The sequence below is a fragment of the Lynx rufus genome, unplaced genomic scaffold (assembly GCF_022079265.1).
Source record: "Lynx rufus isolate CCGP_SWC_20201006 ecotype Redwood Valley unplaced genomic scaffold, mLynRuf1.p SCAF_7, whole genome shotgun sequence".
In the NCBI taxonomy this organism is placed as follows: domain Eukaryota; kingdom Metazoa; phylum Chordata; class Mammalia; order Carnivora; family Felidae; genus Lynx; species Lynx rufus.
Window position 1 is genome coordinate 62670584 of NW_025814889.1, and position 21158 is coordinate 62691741.

Below are 21158 nucleotides of genomic sequence, written 5' to 3' on the forward strand. Positions count from 1 at the left end.
AATAGTCCTTACATTAGAGGGAGCTATAAAGATTAGGACAGCATAGTGCCCTAAGACTGTAACAATCAAAACCTAAGGTTTTGTTTGTGCCTATTTAAAACTACCAACTGAAAAAAATGGAAAGAGAAAAAAAGAAGCTTCTTTAGAAAGATGCTGAGTTCTACCTTCATCTTATTATTTTGTATCTTGATGTTTTCCTACAAAGTAATACAAGCCTTTGTCTATGTTTCTGAACAGCAGAAACGGATCTACCCACTTAAGTAGATACATTCTATTTGCTTATCCAGGACCACGCCTCATGAAAATACATGATGCTGATAGGGGGCCTTTATATTCTTTCACTGAAAATCCCATTTTATCTATTTCCTGGATTTGAAAGACAACCATTTACAATATTATAAAGGCAATACTTCCTCCATCAAGTCTACATGGCTTTACCTCCTGTCCCCTTCCAGTCTGTGGATGGAAAACCAATTACTAGGCAGGAGCCACCAAGAGGGGCCTTAAGAGCAGATCATTACATTATTTCTTCCGCAGGCTCCAGCCCTATGCAGAAGCCATACTTATCTCAGGATTTTGTTCTTATTTTTAATCCAAGATTTACGAGATTGAATGTCAAAGTATCACATTTCTAAAGAGACTTCCGTAAACAGATGAGTAAATCCTGGGCCAAAAGACAATTCTGTGCTGGAACAAATTGCACGAAAACCTCATCCATCGTTTCTCAAATGCAAGTGCACTGAAACCACTGAAGCAGAATCTTTGGGCATTTGAAGCAGAATCAACCCCAGACTTGATACTTCAGTGTGATTCTCAGGTGCTTTGGAGACACATGCAGGTTTGGCAATCCGGCTGGAGTACAATCATAAAGGCCCTGGATGGCTGCAGTCAGGGCACAATTTTCGGTGGCAATTTACAAGAAGCATCATAAGTGTCCACGGTCTTGGGTTCTAAAGGACATTTTGTTCAGATGGGACTCAAATTCTAAGTGAACCTTCACACTCAAAGGTGGAGTACAGTACAAATCCTCCCACCATTCAGAATCAGCTGAGCTGGCAGATTGAAAGAAACCACCCAAAACCAGAGGCAGAGGAAGGCTGTGGAGTGTGTGGTGTGGGCTCGCTGTTTACTCCTCGCCACCCCGCCCATCCTTTGTCCTCCTGTGAGGAAGAGACCTCCAGAAGACACCCAGTGCTGGTTCTAGGCCAGGGCTGCCCAACGGAAATACAAACAAGCATGCATCATTTCGAATTTTCTATGAGAGTAAAATTTACACAGAGTAAAATCAAGCATGATTAATTTTAGTAATATATTTTGTTCAATGAATATACTCAAAGTATCATTTCAACATACAATCAATATAAAAATTATATTGTACTTTCTTTTTTTCTTACAGGATTTCATCTCCAAAATCCTACATAGACTTTTATTTAATCACAGCACATTTCAATTCAGATTAGCCACATGTGAAGTGCTCAGTACCCTCATGTGACTCGTGGCTCCTGTAGTGGCCAGTGCGATCTAGACATCACACTGGCCCTCAGCCCCATCCTTCACCTCTCCCATACTCAACTTTTCTTTCAGGATTCTTGCTACAAATCCATAACTCAATCCTTGGCTCTAGCCACCTTCCACTCTCAAATCCAAACACAAAATTTTCCAACCTCAAATTTCCCAAATCACTAACCTGATATTTATTTTTATTTTTATTTTTATTTCTTGTCCCTCTGTTTTAGAACATGTTTTTGTTTCTACTCCCTCTCTTTCACCTTCTGGCCCTTGTTCCCACTGAAATTCCACGTGGGATGGGAGGGATGGAGGGATTTGGACATAAGAAGGCAAAATTTCCTAAACTATAAAGTGGTTTAAAAAGTCACAGCTATAGCCAAGCTTTCTAGATGTTCAAAGTGCGAGAACTGTGAAAGCACAGGAGGTTAAGTAGGAGAGCCAAGCTAACAAACAGGAGGGGGACAGAGGGTCCCACAGAGCGAGTTCCCTTAGACACTCCTGGCTAAGGGCTTCACCACCTCACAGTGAAGGAGATGAAAATTAATGCCAGAGCCACCACGCTGTATTTGTATTGTTGTGTTCTGTGTAATCACGCAAATTGACCAGATATCCCACAGCATAAATCCCATCATTCTCAAAGAAACGTTTTGTTGCTTTTACGAAGTTACAAGTAAACAAACCCTTACAGATATTTTTGAAAACAGAAAACTGAACAAGGCATTGAGTTGGGGGGAGGCTGCAACTGATAATTACAACCACACTTCTCGTGTTCCTGAAGGGAACTACCAGGTGTGCAACAATCTCCTCAGAAGGCACCTCAACGAGGCTCACTCCTTTCACTGGGTGCTATAACCAGGACCACCATTCATCCACTCAACAATACACTCAAGATTGATTTTGTGCCAGGCTCCGAGCTGAAGCCTAGTAAGATAATGAAATAGCGTTAAGAGTCACCAAGGCAGCCATTGCTCACAGAGCTATGAGCAAAACTATTCCGTACCCCAAGTCTGCTTTTAGAACACTCTCCTATCCAACTTCCTGACACCTACTTCTGTGAAGTGGTCACCTCTCTTCTTGAAGACACCAGCCCCGAGGTCACCCCAGCCACCTACCCTAGACCTATTCCTCTGACAAATGCTCCCACTGCAAAGCTGCCAGGCTCCAGGCTCCCTCTCCCTTCTAAGTCAACACACCAGGTCCTAAATGTCAAGAAAGGAGCAATCTTACTGAAGCAGTTCACACTCTGGTAGAAATAACTAAGTGTACAGGCTGCGGGAGGTGGGCAGTCACTATGAGTTTTCTATCGGGGAAACCTTCCTGCAAGAGCTAGCACTTACCTGAGCCTTCATGAATGGGTTGGGCTTAGACTGGGAAACAGATGTCACAGGCAAACAGGAAATGGATGGGGGGCTGTGAGAGCCCCAAGACTCTGAGATGTTCTGTTGTAGTGGTTCAGGAAACATGCTTGAGAATCGTTATGGATGCATGATTATATTGGGGGGGGGGTAAAGAACATGTTATTAACATGTTTTTGATTTTTTTTTCTTTTTTTTAAGAAAATACCACCATAGGTTATATCAGACACAAAGCTATGTACTCATTAAGTCTGTTTAATTCTCCTTCCCCTGAGTACTGAGGAGACTTTATTTCCCAGTACCTGGGGCACAGGTGCCATGAATCTCTTGAAGCTTAAATGATATTGACAAGGTGTGTGGCTAAATGAATGCCTGATGATACTAAGGAATTAATGACAATATTTTTAGGATATCATTAAGATATGGTAGTTATATTTAAAAAAAAATTTTTAACAGTTATTCATTTTTGAGAGACAGAGAGAGACAGAGCATGAGTAGGAGAGGGGTAGAGAGAGAGAGGGAGACACAGATTCCAAAGCAGGCTCCAGGCTCTGAGCTGTCGGCACAGAGCTCGACGCGGGGCTTGAACTCATGGAGTGTGAGATCATGACCTAAGCTGAAGTCGGGCGCTTAACCGACTGAGCCACCCAGGTGCCCCTGGTGGCTATATTTTTAAAAAGACATTCTATTGCTAGGGTATGAATGTTTGGGTGAACCCCCACCCCCGTCCCAAAGTAATATGTTGAAACCTAATCCCTAATGTCATGGTATTAGGATGTGGGGCCTTTGGGAGCTGATTAGATCAAAAGGGTAGAGTCCCTAAAAATAAAATTAGTGCGCTGGGGTGCCTGGGTGGCTTAATTAAGTGTCTGACTCTTGATTATGGCTCAGGTCATGATCTCACAGTTTGTGAGACAGAGCTGCATGTCAGGCTCTACACTGACGGGGAAGAGCCTGCTTGGGACTCTCTCTCTTTGTCTCTCTCTCTCTTTCCCTCTCTGCCCCCCCCCCCTGCTTGTGTGCACTCTTTCTCTCTCAAAATAAATAAATAACCATTAAAAAAAAAAGAGCTAAGATTAGTGCTCTCATAAAAGACATGCCACAGAGCTCCTTCACCTCTTCTACCATGAGCAAACACAGTGAGCAGGAGGGGACCAGGAACCAGGAAGAAGGCTCTCACCAGAATATGATCATGCTAGTGCCCTGATCTTGGACTTCCAGCCTCTGGGACTAAGAGAAATACGTTTCTGTTGTTTAAAAGCCACCCAGTCTATGGGATTTTGTTAGAGCAGCCTGAATGGACTAAAATATTTATGTTTTAGAGGCACTACACACTGAAATCATGATAACTGAATTGACATTATATGTGGGACTGGTCTCAGAACTGTTTGGTGATGGTTGGGGAAAATGGAGAGGGGTTGTAAGTGTGGGGGGTTTGATGAAACAAGGCTGAACACAGTTGATAAAGGCTGAAACTGGGTGATGGGAACAAACATGGGAGTTTGTTACAACAGTCTCTACTGTTATGTATTTGAAAGTTTCAACATAAGATGTATGGGACCCTCCGACTTTCTCTTCTTCTGCCTACACTGCCATAGTCATTCCAGATGGTGGGACTCTAAAATGCAAGCAGCATAAAACCCAGGGGCTGCACTAGGAAGAGAGCTTCCCTAGGGAGTGGCAGAATCCACAGCCATCTCCCTATGATCAAAAACTAAACCTTCTCAATGTCAAGCCATTTCCATCTTGGAGCTTACTATTACATCAGTATATATGGTTTCAGAGACGATTTAGTCTGAGATGGCCTATGCAGTCTAGGGTTGTATAAGAAATTATTAGAAATTTGCAGGGAGGAAGAAAAGAATAGGGAATAGTAGGCAAGAGGTAGGACTAATAATAAATAATATATAACTGAGACCAGAGACCTGATGAAAAAAGTCAATGAGAACTCCCCAGGGGAGGAGTAGCTGAAGGATTCTGTCATACAATGATGTCTACTATAAATTATTTGTGTATGGCTTTACAATATAGTTCTGCTCACTTGTCCCCACATTTCAGTAAAATCTCTTATATGCAAATGCCTTACATAAGTGATACTTCAGGGGATATTAAGGTGAAAGGTCTATGATCTCTATCTTGGTTGGCACAAGAAAAGGAAATGAGAATGGCCACAGGCAGTAAAACATGGGTGAGGTGGGAAGTTTAGCAGGAAAAGGAAAAGGAAATGGGAAATGCCCATGAAAAGATAAGGTTCTTGGGAAGCATTAAAAATCAGGAGAGGGTAATAATGGACACGCAGCAGGTGGGAAAAGACTTGAGCCAATTTTCTTTAAATCTCAAAGAAGAGTCAACATGATATTGGGGTTCCATAATCACATGCATTTTTGAATATGTCATTACATTCTATGGGTCATTCTCATGACGGAGCAGAGTTATTCTACGATGCCTTATGATAAAATGAGTAAGACTACATTTTCCATATTGGAGTATACAAAGGCATATCCAGCTGAAAATGTCTTAATGCCAAAAAGCAAGGCAAGGATAAATCCAGAGGTGGTGGTTTGAAGTGGCCATTAGAGGCAGAAAGGTAAATGTAGGTATCATGTTTATAGATGCAACAGACGTATGAGAGTAGATTTAATCATGTCTTCATCTATTATACAATAAAGAGTTATTGTGGCTCTGCCCTGGGCTTAGCACTGGCTAATATGCTGGAGATCCAAAGGAATATGATACGGTCTCCGCCCTTGAGAAACATATATTTAAGTGGGAAATAAAAATTAGTAAATAGTCCATAAAGTGTAATAAGACACAAAAAATATGTGGCCAAGATTTGGAGGTAAGAAGGTTCTGGCAAGATCTAGAATCAACAATGGCTAAAGAATGAAGGAAAGGGCATTATAGGACTGGAAAAGCACCATGTAAAAAGACTCTGAGGTAAAAGGCAGGGCTGCATTTAAGGAACTGAAGCAGATTAGGATAGTTAATGGCTAAGGTTAGGGAGGAAGGTGGTGGGGTACCAAGAGATAAGCCTGAAGAGAATAGCTATGGCCAAATTCCCACTGCTTATTCTAGAGGTACAGGAAACCACTGACCTTTAAAATAGCAAGCCAGTGAGAAATACCATCTGGAAATAGTGTGGAAGATGGATCCAAGGAGAGCAAACTGTAGGAAGAGAGACAAGTTACGAGGATTTCAGTAATACAGGAGAGAGTCCATGAGGACTTTAATGAAAATGGCAGCAGCAGGGGTGGATGTAAGTAAAGAAATTCTAGCAACATTAAGATCGAAGGGACAGGACTGTGTGATGGCTTAGACGTGAGGAATAATAGGAAGGTAGTAGTCAGTCATGATTACTAGGTTATTTGGCTTGGACAATTGTGCCTGGGGGAATCTGCTTGTCCAGAGAAAGCTGTGCAATCAAACTACAGTATCTCCTCCATTCTTTAAATTCTTACACTTTTCTTCTCAGGCCTAAGGTAGAAACATTTAATTCAATCTCATGCCATTCAACTGATCCACATAATCTCAATTAACTACGAGTTGAAAAAGTTATTGATCAGTCACACAGAATTCTTGACAGCTAATACAATCTGAATGTTTGGGTTAAAATGGAAAGATGAAAATTAAGAGCCTCATTGCCAGTGTATCGTGATAATGATGATCCTCCAATTCTTTATCAATTTACCTTGTGCTCTGACATGCCCAATGATCAAGTGTAAGAAGTCAAATTCTAAATGGCTTCCAAACTACTGTTAACATAAACTGTACCAATGTACGGTTTTCAAAATATTTTTAAAAACCTTAATCCTTATACAAATACACAGTAAAAATAAAGGTGTGTATAATTTTTAATAAGGGAACCAGAAACTTGATAAAGTCAGTTTAAAAGAAAATTTGAGGGCGCCTGGGTGGCTCAGTCGGTTAAGCGGCCGACTTCGGCCCAGGTCATGATCTCTCGGTCCGTGAGTTTGAGCCCCGCGTCGGGCTCTGTGCTGACAGCTCAGAGCCTGGAGCCTGTTTCGGATTCTGTGTCTCCCTCTCTCTGACCCTCGCCCGTTCATGCTCTGTCTCTCTCTGTCTCAAAAATAAATAAACGTTAAAAAAAAATTTAAAAGAAAATTTGAGTTAGGCAAAGCCTTCTTAGATAGAAGCACGAGCAACAAAAACAAAATAGACTGAATTTCATCAAATTTAAAAACATTTGTGCTCAAAAGGACACCATCAAGAAAGTGAAACAACAACCCACAGAAAGGTAGGAAATGTTTATAAATCATATATCTGATAAGCAATCTATATCTAGAATATATAGAAAACTAATACAGCTCAGTAATAAAAATACTCTAATAAGATAATAAAATGCCTCAATAATAAAAATAATTAAAAACCGGTCAAAGAATCTGAATAGACACATCTTCAAAGAAGATACAGAAATGGCCAACAAGCATATGAAAAGATGCTCAACATCATTAGCCATTAGGAAAATGCAAATCAAAACCATAATGAGATACCATTTCATACCTGCTTGTATGGCTGTAATTAAAACAACAGAAAGACAATCAAAAAGACAAGTGTTGGTGAGGATATGGAGAAACTAGACCCTCACATAAGCCCTGCAGGCATGTAAAATGGTGCAGCTGCTTTGGTAAATAGGCAGCTCCTCAAAAAGTTAAATACAAAGTTAATACATATGACCTAGCAATCCCCCTCCTAGGTACATGTGTAAGAGAAATGAAAACATACATTCAAACAAAAACTCATACGTGAATGTTCACAGCAGCATTATTCATAGGGGTCAAAAAGTACAAACAACCCAAATGCCCATCAACAGACGAAAGGAAAAATTAAAAAGTGGCATACCCATACAATGACATATTACTGGGGAATTAAAGAATCAAGTATGAATACGTTACAACATGGATGAATCTTGAACACACTATGCTAAGTGAAAGGAGTCAGTCACAAAAGATCCATGATTATTTGATTTCATTGATATGACACATCCAGAACCGGTAACTCAACAGAGACAAAAAGTTGTCTAGGAGTGGGGGACAGCTAAAGGATATAAGGTTTCTTTCTGGGGAGATGAAAATGTTCTAAAATTGATTTTGATGATGGTTGCACAATTCTGTGAGCATAACGAAAATCACTGAATTGTATACTTTAAATAGGTGAATTGTATGCCATGAAAATTGTACCTCTGCTGAAAGGGCGGGCCTACGCTGGCCAACTCCATCTTGTTCGGTGTCCTTCACCTTGACCACGCCTCCTCCCTTTGAGTAACCTCCCGCTCACCTGGGACTCCAGGACTCCGACCCTTCCCCAGCCAATCAGCTGAGGCCACAGCCATTACCTCACCAACTGCCCCTAGGCCCTAATAAAACCTTTGTCCTTTTGAAACTCGCTCTCTCTCCCAGGTATCTCACCGCTGCATCGTTGGTGCAGGTAGGGGACTGAGCTCGAGCTAGCTCGAATAAAGATTCTTGCTTTTACACCGGACTCGGCTCCCTGGCGGTCTTTGGGGATCACGAATTCTGGGCTTCACAGTGCAAAGCTGTTATTATGCATATATATGTATACTTACATCAATATATACAAATTAAATTTGAAAAACTAGTGTTACAAACTAGTAAACAAAAAGGAATGAGATTGGTAAATTAGATACAAGTTTGTCCAATGTCCTACAAGGCAATAAAACTGTAACATTTGAAACCTTATTTCCTATTAGAGAGAAAAGAAATAATCACTGCTATCATATTTCTGTATGTTAAGTTCTAAGTTGACAGAGTTGTAAAATATAGTAGTATAGATATAAATAAGTCAATCAAAGTTGTATTCCTCTAGGTTTGTTAGACAATGTCTTACATTACAGTAAATGTCACACAGTCATCTGTTTTCTTATTCCCTCATCTTTGATAATTTTTAAGAAACTATTCTCAAGAGCAAACCACAATGATTTTGCATCCCAGTGTTGGTAAATAGAAAATGACAGGGTATTTCCTCCTGGCTAATTACATGGAAATAGATTATGTAAAAGTGAAGGGGGGGTGCCTGGGTGGCTCAGTTGGTTAAGCGTCTGACACTTAGGCTTAGGTGATGATCTCACAGTTCCTGGGATTGAGCTTGTCCAAAATTCTCTCTCCCTCTCTCTGCCCCTCCCTTGTGCTCTCTCTTTCTCTCAAAATAAAGAAATAAAACAAACAAACAAGCAAAGTAAAGGAATCTCAGAACTATAAAGTCACAGGAAATCATTTGAAACAAAGGAAAACTTGACCAAGCAACTCTTAAAACTATTAGGATTTTTTTAAAACTACATGTAATTAGTAACTATAGCAATTATTAAAGAAAAAGTCTGAAAACTCTCACCTGATAATAGAATAAGTTATTATATAAACTTTAAAAGATAAAATACTTGCAAGATGGAAGCAAAGATGCTACAAAAGTTGTTCGGAATTTATAAACCCAGTGAAAGAGGTGAGGCATTAATGAGACAGATTGACAAAGCTGAATGACAAACCTGTGATTAGTAATGACGGGCTCACAGAGCCAGCCAAATCATAGCTAAATTGCACAGCTAATGAGAAGAAAAGAAAAACCAACAGGACTAGGAAACAGACCAACGTAATCCAATTTAAGAATCATCAGCCTACCAGAGGTCAAACAATTATTCAAGCAGAATAGAAACCTTACTTGAGAAAGGAATTAAAGACAATTTTCTGGATGCTCAAAAGAGACAATTATAATGCAGCTATCTTAGAGGAATGTGAAAAGCCATTTAGAGGAACTGTCATTGAAATGTCCCTGGGTTTCTATGCATTTTAACCATGAAACACAAAAACAGAAAGATATGTTTTTTAAAAGAAAAAAAAAGAGGATATTGTGTTCTATCACATATTGATTGAATCACCTGAGGACAGTCACTTAGATGGAGTCATATAAAGTCCTAAATGAAATATGTATCAGATCCCTCTGAAAAAGGATACATATGCCTTGAAAGTGAAAGACAGAAGCTGGCAAGTGACTGGCCCAAGGTACTAATTTTGCCAGAGGTTCCACCAAAGAATTTTTTTCTGCCACCAGAAGAGATAAAAAATGCAACCGGCAGCTAAGCAGTACAGGTAGGAAGGCAGTGAGTCAGAGACCAAAGGCACCTTGTCCTGACACTAAGGACCGTGGGGCAGGCACTTGTTTACTGATGACAAGAGATAGGAATGAAATAATTGGTTGGTGAGTTCAGAACCTTCTGTTCTGGAGGTCAATGTAGCTATTTAAGGAGGTACAGAAACTGAAACAATTTATCAATGAGCTAAAAATATCCACAAATGGATCCCAGAAATTTTGAAAGCCAGGGAGAACTAAAAAGGACAAGTAGATTGCAACATTAATAAAAAGTGGGTTAAAGATGTCATGATTAATCAAACAACAACGTTTTTAAAAAGATAAGGTATAAACAATAATGTATAAGGCTCCAGACTACCTCGAAGAGATAAGCCAACACTAGAGGCTGGATATCATATGCCTCATATGAGGCATGGATATCTGAAGGCAGAGTCAAGATTCTTTAATATAAATACATGACAGAAGTAAATAGAAACAATTGTGACATAATGTTTTTGTAAAAACGGATTAATCAAATTGGAAGTTATCTTTTTTGAAAGGGAAACTGTCTTTAAAAAAGAAGAAAGTAAAGAAAAACATAAAAGGCAAAGCAAGTAGAAATGTATCAATTAAAACAAATTAGATAAATGAGTTAAATAAAGCAAAGATCACCTCCTGGCAGAGAAACAGAATCCAACAATGTGCTGTCCCTAAGATACAAGTAAGCCAAATGGGCAATAGGTCAAGGTTTAAGTTTTATTGTGTCTTTGCAAACACAAAAAGAGTGAAGGTTACTATTATGAAAATATTATATGTGAAAAGGTATATATAAAACTATAAAAATTTAATAACGGTGCATCTTAATGTTTTAACGTAATAGCAGCAATATATCCTGAAGAAAAGTCATGAAAATTGCCAAATATAATTATATCTGAAAGCCTTAGCAGGACACCACAGCTCACTGAACAGGTAAGGAATTAAAAACCTTTTCAATAAATCAGATCCCCTGATCAACATCACTTCTTAATCCAATATCTCTAAATCTCTTAAAGACAAATAGTGTGATAGAATTGCTGTATCTCAGCAAAAATCGTTCATTTCTGTTTTCTACTTTTAATCTCTCCACTGATTCTACAAATAGTTTTAATACTCAGTCAACCTCTATAGGCTTGGCGGTGCACTGTTCTGTAACATTTGCCATATGGGCCACTCAGTAGACATTTACCATTGATCATAAGTGCTCAACAAAATACTTGCCGAATAGCCAAATACATACCAATATGGGAACAGTAGCAATAAGCCTGGCAACACAGCACCACCCGCTGAAACGAATTCCAAATGTATGAATAGTAGTTTCCCCCCCCCACCCCCAGGATGGAATACAACCCTTCTTTCCTCAAAAGGCAAAGGCAAACTCTCATTTAAGATTATTTAAAACAATTGAATGAGTACCACATTAAGTTAAAAAAAAATATGTTTACTGACCTTGTAAGAATGTAAGGCGAAAATGAAGCTGGATTATCCTGCTCTGAAAAGAGGGGCATAGATCCTCCCATTATCCACAGACGGAAGTACAAAACGACAATCACCTTCAAAGAAAAGGAGATTTGGTAAGAAAGTCATTGCTCGTTGGGCGTAAACCCCACCTTTCTGGAGGACGCTTCCAGATGCCTTACAAATATTTTGTTTCATAATGAGCACTTCTATAAAATCCTAACACTCAAGATGAGTACGCAAGATGAGAACAGCTGGGTAAGGAGAAGAGTATAAACAATGAAGGTGTTGAGGGAGAGGCAAGCAAATTCTTAATTACAGCTGTCAGTATCAAGCATTTATCAGCTGTTATCCACTGAGCTAAAGACTTTCCATCTTCCCTGCGGCCTCACAGAACCTAGAGGTAGATGAGAAAGCTGAGGCTTCCAGGTAGTTTACCTAGAATCCCAGTTAATAAACTGCAAGATCCAGGAGTTGAATCTATGTCTTGTCCAACCGCTTTCTTAACCATTCCATTTAAACAGCCCCATGAAAGTTAATTTAAAATACAATAAACAATAATGCTGGGTTTTGGATAAACACATTTGAAGTGTTCCAACCCCCCAATGCCCTGAAGGAGAACATTCATGAAGGGTTATTTCAACAAATTCCGGGGCACAGCTTTTGTGTCACCCGCTGGAATTCTATCACTAAATGGTGCTATCCTGTTGCCAAGGTGAATAAGAAAGCCAGAAGGAGAGACATTTCTGTGGGGAGGAGAGTTCGCCCAAACAGGCCTTCCAGATGCTTCTCATTTCAACAGGACCAATTACATTGTTTTTATTAAAGTCAGAGGAAAACCTTTGCTTGAATAAAAAAGCTAAAGGATTAATTTTGGAGGTAGTTAAGGCTGGATTTTTTTCCCCATGAATACCACTGACTTCCTTTATAAATATCTTTTATATAAATAACCTCAAATCTAAAATCCTAAAATAAAAGTATGGTGTCAGCCAAAAGCATATCAACAGTAAACAATGCCTAGGCAGCCAATTAAAAATCGTCTTAACACTCGCAATGTCCTGCTCAAACTGAAGTTAAATTCTTACAGGCTTTATAATGGACAATATCAACTACAAATGTAACAGCACAAGTATCCTGAAAGAATATAAATTCCCTAAAATACTATGAAGAGGAAAAAAGCCGTGATAATTAAACAAGAAGAGTAGGAAGATAAATAGCAGAAAGGGCTTTGATAATAAATTTTTAAAAGAACAAAGGGATTAATAATTTACAACTTTCATCACTCCAATGATGTCAGATTACTTGCATTCCCATACAATTCTAAGAAAATAAATCACTTCTGAAACCAGTGATGAATCATCCTAGCTCTGTGCAAAGATACTAGGGAACACTTTAGAGAAACGTTTTGTCCCTTTTGTTGAGACTGTCCAGTCAAGGCTCTCCACCTTCATTGAAATTTTCCATACTCTTCTTCCATAAACACGCTTTAGCATCAAGAAGAAAATCACATTAATTGGTGACATTACAATTCAAAGACCTTTTTGTAAGTTTCCTATCAAAATTTATCATAAATTTTGACAGAAATTTATGGGAGACAGCAGTGGCATAACAGACTGATCTCCTAATCATGAATTCTTGAATCCAAGAATGTAAGAAAATAATTATTGGGACTGTCACCAGAGATGGCCACCAAAAATTCCTGCCCCCTTTGCATGTACATTCTGCTCTTCTCATCAAGAATGAAGCCAACTGCCCCTCTTAAATCTAAGTTGGTTTTGTGACTTGCATTGACCAACAGAATGTTGTAGAAAGTGCACTGCATCAGTTCTGGGCCTCACCCTTGAGAGGTCCTGCAATTTTGGCTCATTCTTTTAGAACCCAATTGACATGTTGTAAAAAAAAAAAAAAAAAAAATCCCGGCTACACTGCTAGAGGGAGGTCACAGGGAGAGACCCTAGAGAAGGAGATACCACAGACAGACAACCTCGCCCAGCTGACAGCCACAAGAACCTGCCTGTGCAACCCCAGTCAAAAATCATGATGATCAATTAGAACCATCCAGCTAGATGCTGTCCAAGCTAAAGCATTCAGGGTAAATATATGTAGTTGTTGTTTTAAGCCACTAAGTTTGGGGGTGGTTTGTTTTGCAGCAATAGATAACTGATACAGCCAGGTTTGTGCTACTGAGACAATTCAGGATCAGCACCTTGAAAGGGACTCATAAAATACTATAATTCATCCGGTCTGTCTTTGAGTTACCATATTCCCAGAAGGCTTTCATACATACCTTCCAAGGCGTTGTAACATTTATGGCATGTAAACTCTTTGATCCTAACATCATGTTGTTCGAATATATTGCTGATTCTATTAAATAATCTGGATCATGTCTCTGAGCCAAGTTAAAATAAAACACTTCTTATCAGATATTTCAGAAGCATATCTATACTTACATAAGTTATGACCAAAGTGGCCCTTTTTAAGAATGGCCTCATGGTAAGCAGGAAATTTCTATTGGTCCTTGCTGTCAAATACCTGAAACAGGACAGAAAAAAAAAAATTAAGTAAGTTTTAGAGTCCACCACACATAATGTTCTCCATTCAATGTGAATAGGTCATAGCTTGAGAAAAGACTAGAAAGGATCATAGCTAAGAGCATGGCTCCTGGAGTCAGACCACCTGGGTTTCAGTCCCATGGCTGCTTACTGTCTGGAAGGCCTGGAGCAAGTTTCTTAACTTCTTTGCACATCTGTTTTCCTCACTTATAAAAAGGGGGATAGTAGTAATATCTACTCCACAGAAAAGCTGTGGGCAAAAATGAAAGAATAAATGGAGCAGGACCTAGCACTGTTAGCTATGAATATTACTAGCCCATCTACCCAAATAACCCAGGCATTCTGGCAAATATAGGGTTACACTGGTCAAAGGGATGATCTTACACAAATTAAGAGTTTAGCTATTTAATTTAATTTGAGAGACACTACGTCTTCAACCTACAAAATATCTCACAAATATCTTACCCCTAAAAAAATAAAGGATGCCAAGGTTGCCCAAGTTAAGAAATTTACCCAAGGTAACAAAGGTAGTCAGCATCAGTGGTGGGATCACAGCTCACCAATATGCAGTGGGCAATTTTCTCACCTGCCTATGGCCTCTGGAACCAAACTAGGTTATAAGAATGTCAACTTCTAGAGGGGCAGGAAGTTATAAGGACTCTGCGTCTGCCACAGCTCACTCACTTGTACAAAGTAGGAGCTCCATATTTCCACATATAAGGCACATGATTGGCTGGTTTTAATAAAGACTATGAAAGGGAAGCCAAGAGAAAGTTATTAACAAACCCCAAGCAAAAACCTAAAGCAAGTCATTTCACCTACATGCAAATTTCTGTATTTTAATCTACAAAGTGAAGGAAACAAGTCAAATCGAATCATGTAATCCAGCAAGCAGTTCCCACCTCATCCTTATTTTCCCTACCCTTTTTCATTTTTTTCTTTTACCCTACTTAATCCAATTTCTCTTCAAAGTATTTCTTCCCAGAATCTCTTAAAATCTGCACTTGAATGAGGTCCCTTTACACAACGGGAATATTCCCATTATTCCCAATATTCCCAATATTCTATTGGAGAGAGATCCCTTTATAAGGCCTGAGTGGGTTACTATCACAAAAAAGCGTCTATCTTGACAACTGCTTATAAAACATATATGTCCAAATGGTACTGCAAGGAGGTACTATAATGTCACTCAGAAGCAAGTCCTCTCTTCTTGCTTCCCTTTTCCTCTTCCTGGTTCAGAAACAGCTGTGGATCTGACCTTTCAAGTTTTTAATGAGTGGAGAAAATGAGGTGAGCCCAAAAAAAACCCACTAGAGTCAGCTTTTAGCAAAATCTGGACTGGATCCATCCCCAAGCACTGCACTTAAACCTTGGCAAGGAGGAAGGCCAGGGATACTGTCTGCTCTCACAACACAGGTGCATCACTAATGTCCCAAAAATAGGCTTAAGGGAGTCCACCACCTCCTGAATCTGTACACAAGATTTGTGTATGTTTGCATCTGTGCATTTCTCTGAAGCAAAATCCTTGGCTTTGATCTTTAGTGTCAACAGGATCTATGATTCCAAAAAGGTTAAAGCACTGGTAAGTGTCTTGTCTCAGCTCTGCCTCCACTATTACTATCATTTTCAGGATGACTCGACAAAGATCAACCTGGATATTTCTGCTGTTCCTTTACAGGATGTAATGTAAATGGCAGCAGGGAGGGAACAGCAATGCGGGAAGGAAAAAGGTGCTGGGGAGGCCTGAAATTGCAACACATATGAATGAAAAAGTGTTTCTTGGGTTGGTCTGCTCTTGGAAGCTTCATTTCTCAGGTTCCCTCTGTTGCTGCTTTATTTTAGCACAGTGTTAAAAGTTGGAAGTGGCTTCCTCTCTATAAAACAACAAACCATAGGGTTTAGGGTGTTGTTTTCTTTTCAATGTTAAACTTAGGCAAATTCCTAAATTCTGCATTTTGTTTCACTGAAAGCTTACTACAATGGTTATTTCACGGAGTGATATTTATAAAGTGTCCCTTTGTTTAGAAATTTTTCCTCCTTGATAAATCTCATTTCCTTAAGAGGTTAAGCTCTTTCAGACATCAAATAATTTGTCCTTTAAGATGTAGTATCCCAAAGCAATGAAAGCCTAGAATGATACATACAGCACTGTTGAAAAATGACCTCTTTGAAGATTTCTATTTCTAGTTTCTGTCCAATATTAAAAGAGAAAATAAGCCAAAATGATATGGGCCCTTTTTTGGTAAACACTAGGTCAGAAGCTGAGATTCCTAAGCTCATACAGGAAGTACTCCAAGAGCTGAATTCTCTGTATCCCTTCCTCCTACCCAACTCACAATAAAATTAGATAGTGAAATTCTCCCCACTAATTTATGACATACGTATGGTCTGTAAAGTAGAATCAAACATCAACAACAAATAATGACAATATTATTATTAACATCATAAAAATGCCAAATAATTCATATATGCCAGACACAAATCTAAGTGATTCAATTGTAATTATTTACTACTTACAACAATTCCATGAGGAAAAATATTATAATTCCTTTTTCACAGAGAAAGAGACCAAAAAACTAGAAGTAATACTTAGCTATTCTATCAGATTCTCTCAGCTATTCATTTCAATCACAAGCTTAAGTATCTGTAAGTGCCTTATAAACAAAAGGCGCTATGCAAATACCACCACTGATAATGTTCAATTTCAGTCTCTGCTGTTTTCCCTGTGACCCAGAGAACGTTTCAACAACAAAATCAAACGACTGAGGAACCCTCTAAGATGGGAGCTAAGGGTTCTACTCCTGTGCTTCCAATTCATTGGTTATATGACTTGTAACAAGTCCACAAGGAGCTTTGTTTCCTTCTTTTATCAGCGAGAGTTGGACTTAAATGGTTTTAGTCTAAAGTACTGTGATCCTTGGATGTTCTCACCAGCTGATGACATCATAAAGTGACAACTGAAGAAAAACAGAGAGAACCCTACTGAAAAATTTAAAAAGAAATGCCAAGGAGGAAGCAATTGTTAGTTCAAGTGTGAGACTTGAGAGACCCTTCATAATCTGCAGTTGCACATGAAAAAAATATTTTAACATCAGTTTGGGGTGTTGGCATTATCACCTCTGCATTTTTAACAATTTCTGATTTTAGGCAAATAAAAGCAAAAGACCAAGATTATCCAAAGTAAATTCCCTAACCTGTGCTACCCTACATCCTGTACTTTCTATTTTTCTGACATCAAATATTCTATTAACATTTACCTTCTCAGTTGATTGTGTTCAAATATTCAGAGCTAAATGGGATTTTCTGAAGTTTTCCTCCATAGCTTGTCAGTCATCAAATCCCAGGGAGGTCCCAGCTGAGACCAGGACAACCAACCACCCTGGATCACCCACCATAATCTTGAGTGTTAAATAAATGCTCATTATTTTAAGCCACTGAACTTGGGTGACACAGAATTATTGTGTCAGTGGATAATTTATATAACACAATGATCAACACATGCTTACAGACCCAAACCGAGTTTTTAAAATATTTACCTGCCTCCACTCAACTTCCCCTGCCTCTCTCTCTTTTTTTTTTTTTTTTCTGTGTGTTCCTTATCCTCCAATGGTAGACCAGGGTGCAAAATAAGAATGCTCAGTTTGGGATATAGACAGCAAGCTGGAGGAGGAAAATCACGTGGATGGTACTATTTCCCTTAGCCTTAAATCCTGCTGGTTTAAATAAAATGTTATATTATACTTTCCAGCCCTTCTAGGGATCTATACAAATCTGTTTATTTTTGCCTTAATACCAGCTCCTGTGGCAGACATCTCAGATACAAAGAGTTGCTACTTTTTAACATTATACCAATAAATTATAAACTGCTTGAAGGGGAGCAGAATACATGACCCTAAAATTCACCACTTTGGCATGTGGATTATTTTAAGCTGAAGACAATCAAGACCCAGCAGACTCCAGAAAACCTTTTATTTCTCCCTTAGAGAGGGGGCCTTCCTCGGAGAGAAAGCTATACCAGAGAACTGAAAGACCTATCTGTCCGAAAGAGCAAATATGTAACTACCAAACATCCGCTCTTCCTATTGTCTTGTGAATTACCCTTCTCCCCTTCAAAGTGTCAGGCTCCTATCCAATTCCTTAACTCAGGAAGGCAAGTAAGCCTCGACTGCCTGACTTGCCTGTGGGTCTCAAATTTTTATGGGGCTCCCACATATATGAAATGAAATTTGTTTTCTCCTGTTAATCTATTTTATGCCAACTTAATTATTAGAGCAAAGAAGCTAGAAGGGTAGAAGGAAAATTTTTCCTCCCATTAAGCTATATACAAAATTCCTTCTAGAACACCAGTCATACTAATTTAATTTATCTTGTTCATTCAAGGTAATAAAGGAGATTAATAAAGAGTCATATACTACAACCAATTGTTGTTGTTTTTTTTTTAAATTAAATTCAGAGCTCTTTAAAATAGGAATTCAGGAATGTGCTTCCATTTGAAACACAAGGAAAATGGTTTTTTGTTTTTGTTTTTTTTTTACTTGACCAAAGTAACAAAGACAAGGCTCACATTAGAAAAGATTATCAGATTAACAAAACAACAAAAAGAAACTTACGTGTCTTTGGGTTCTTCTTTAATGCACTCTCCTTGAACCCATAAAGTGCCTCATCTAAATCTTAAATAACCAAAGGCATTCTGAAGAGGAGTGAAACAACCTTTGATGTGTCCTTTGATATTCAAATGTAGAGTCTGAAGGAAAGGAGCTAACAATTCTAAGAAGATAAGATGCATTTCTCAGTTCCAGCTATTCAAAAACCCCAATTGACCTTCAATACCCCATTCTGTGGCTGTGGTAAAGTTTCTTCCAGAAATATTAAACTCTAACCTCTGTGTTATATACAAAGTAATATGTGGAAATAAAGACAAAGAAGACATAAGGGAATATCATTTCAGTTCTCTTAACCATTCTGAAAATCAAAGTTAAAACTAGAAGGGATCAGAATGGCTCAGGTCGTTTTAGGGGGAAAAAATGAAGTCCAGAAACTGATTTGCATAAGATCAGGGTCTTTAGGTATCAAAAGTCAATGAGTTTAGGCTTTATTAATTAAACCTAGGGTCTCCTTTATAGTCCTTCTAAAATGAATTTAGTCTCCAACTAGATTTAGTCTCTGACCCCAATTTTTATTTCTTCTACATGTAACAGCAAAAATTCAGTTCTGATGATATCATCCTGGTCTGTCATTAACAGTCCCAGAAAAGTTTCAATTCATTCCTAATAGGGAATACTTAATGCATTGAATATGTGCCATTCACTGTGCTATGCACCTTTTTTGTTTCATGCAGTCCCACACTAGCCCATGAGCCATGCTCATCTCCATCTTGTGAATGAGGGTGAAGGAAAAACTTCTTCAGGATCTTGCAGCTGGCAAGTGGCAGAGGTGAGATACAAATCTAAATCTGAAGCATCCACTACTCAACTATAGCCATGTAAGTAAAATACAGCTGGTTTATTTAGCACACTTAGATTATTTACTAAGTGCATTTCTGCATGTAAACAACACAATGACTTCTACTTAAAAATGATCCTCTGCATCTTCAACCATTCTATAAGTCTACAATGAAACTTTGAGTACAGGTTTTTTCATACAAATGAATGAACTGAGGCAGTGCATAATCTTTAAAGGGTCTTTCATGAAGACCCTTTATGTCCTTAAAGGTGAATGCATGTAGTGGTTACTGCAGGTTGAAATAGAAGCTCCACGTACTGTGGGCTAATTCAGAAATTCTAAATGAGAAAAGATGGCCAAAAGGAGAGTGTGAATAGCTCTGCAGGTGTCACTGCACTGTGAAACAATCAGCCAGCCAGCCCACAGAGACAAGTGGCAAGCAGGAACAGAGAGTTAAGACAGAAAAGGATGCCCCAAAAGAGTGACAATGAAGCTGACACCTGAGGAAGATGAGAAGTGAATTAGGTGAGGAGAGAAGGAGTAAGATACATATACAGATGCCTAGGATTGAGAGAGGGCAAGCAAAATGAAGAAAATCAAAGTTCATTCTAGCTGCAGGATCTAATACTGGCAGAGTGGTGACAGACAGGAAGGCTGCAGAGGCAGGCAGGGGCACTTCATCATTGACCCTCACATGCCACTGTGGAGTTCAGACGTTATTCTAACAGCAGTGAGCAGCCCGTGAAGGGCTTCACATAGTGATGACCCAATCTGATTTCCGTCAGAAACTGACACTATAGGATGTTGCTACAGCAACCACTCTGTGGTCCATAACAAAGAGCAAAGGGCCCAGCAGTCCCAATGGGGGAATGGTAGGCAGCAGTGATTCTGGAAGTTTCTGAGATATCAGATTCAGATATGAGAGGTTCTAGTCTAAGTAGGTAGGCTTTATGGTAGGGATAAGTAAGAAAGTATGTGTTATTACATTTATTTAGCAGTCTAATTTACTGTTAAGTCTTTTCTTAATGTATTTCAATTATGTGTTAATTGGCCATTAATTTGGCATCTATAAAAACTTTCTACTAACCAGAATATTAAATTGCCAAAATAAAAACGCATTACAAGAATATACATATTATGCATCTGTATGGCATTTTCTATGTCAAGGGCTTTTCAGTCCAGTCTAACATTTAATCCTTGAAAGATCCATATGTCGTTGGCAGAATAGAGAATACCATCCCCATATATCTAGACCTAGTGAGCAGTGGATCCTGAACCAGGATGTTTTATGGCCAATTCCATGCCTTTTGGCTGCATCACCAAATGCTGTCAAACAGCATTTGCTGTGAGTTTTCCCTTATTTCTACCAGTCCAAACTTCTTGCACATGAGAGACTCTAAGGAACCCATGCAAATGAAATCACTGCTACTTGCAATACACATTGGTGTGGGTACACAAGTAAACTTTTGCACAAAGAAGATTACAAACAGTGAATGATACTATAATCATATTTTTCTGAACCTCTTATTGGAATATATGGGCTGATAAATTCAAATACAATTCAGCTAGCGAAAAAGAGTATTTGGTATTGGGACTGTCCTGGTAAACCAAGGAAACACATTTTCTGTTAACAATGACAACAATAAAATAGCTGACATTGAGTAAATGCCTAGGGTACCCAAGCACAGTTCCTATGTATAAATCCTTA

At 38.8% G+C, this 21158-nt stretch overlaps 1 protein-coding gene across 2 annotated transcripts in view; it reads right to left on the reverse strand.

The window, feature by feature from the left end:
• The window catches only part of TMTC1 (transmembrane O-mannosyltransferase targeting cadherins 1), a 270701-nt gene that overhangs the window by 132365 nt on the left and 117178 nt on the right, over nt 1–21158 (reverse strand). Inside the window, exons 6-7 of one of the 2 annotated variants that reach the window (XM_047066851.1) lie at nt 13907–13988; nt 11448–11551 (exon numbers count right to left, since the gene is read on the reverse strand). The exons of the other annotated variant lie outside the window; for it this stretch is intronic. Coding sequence (XP_046922807.1) covers nt 11448–11551; nt 13907–13988 — 186 coding nt within the window. The remainder of the gene's footprint in view (nt 1–11447; nt 11552–13906; nt 13989–21158) is intronic. 2 annotated transcript variants of the gene reach the window in all.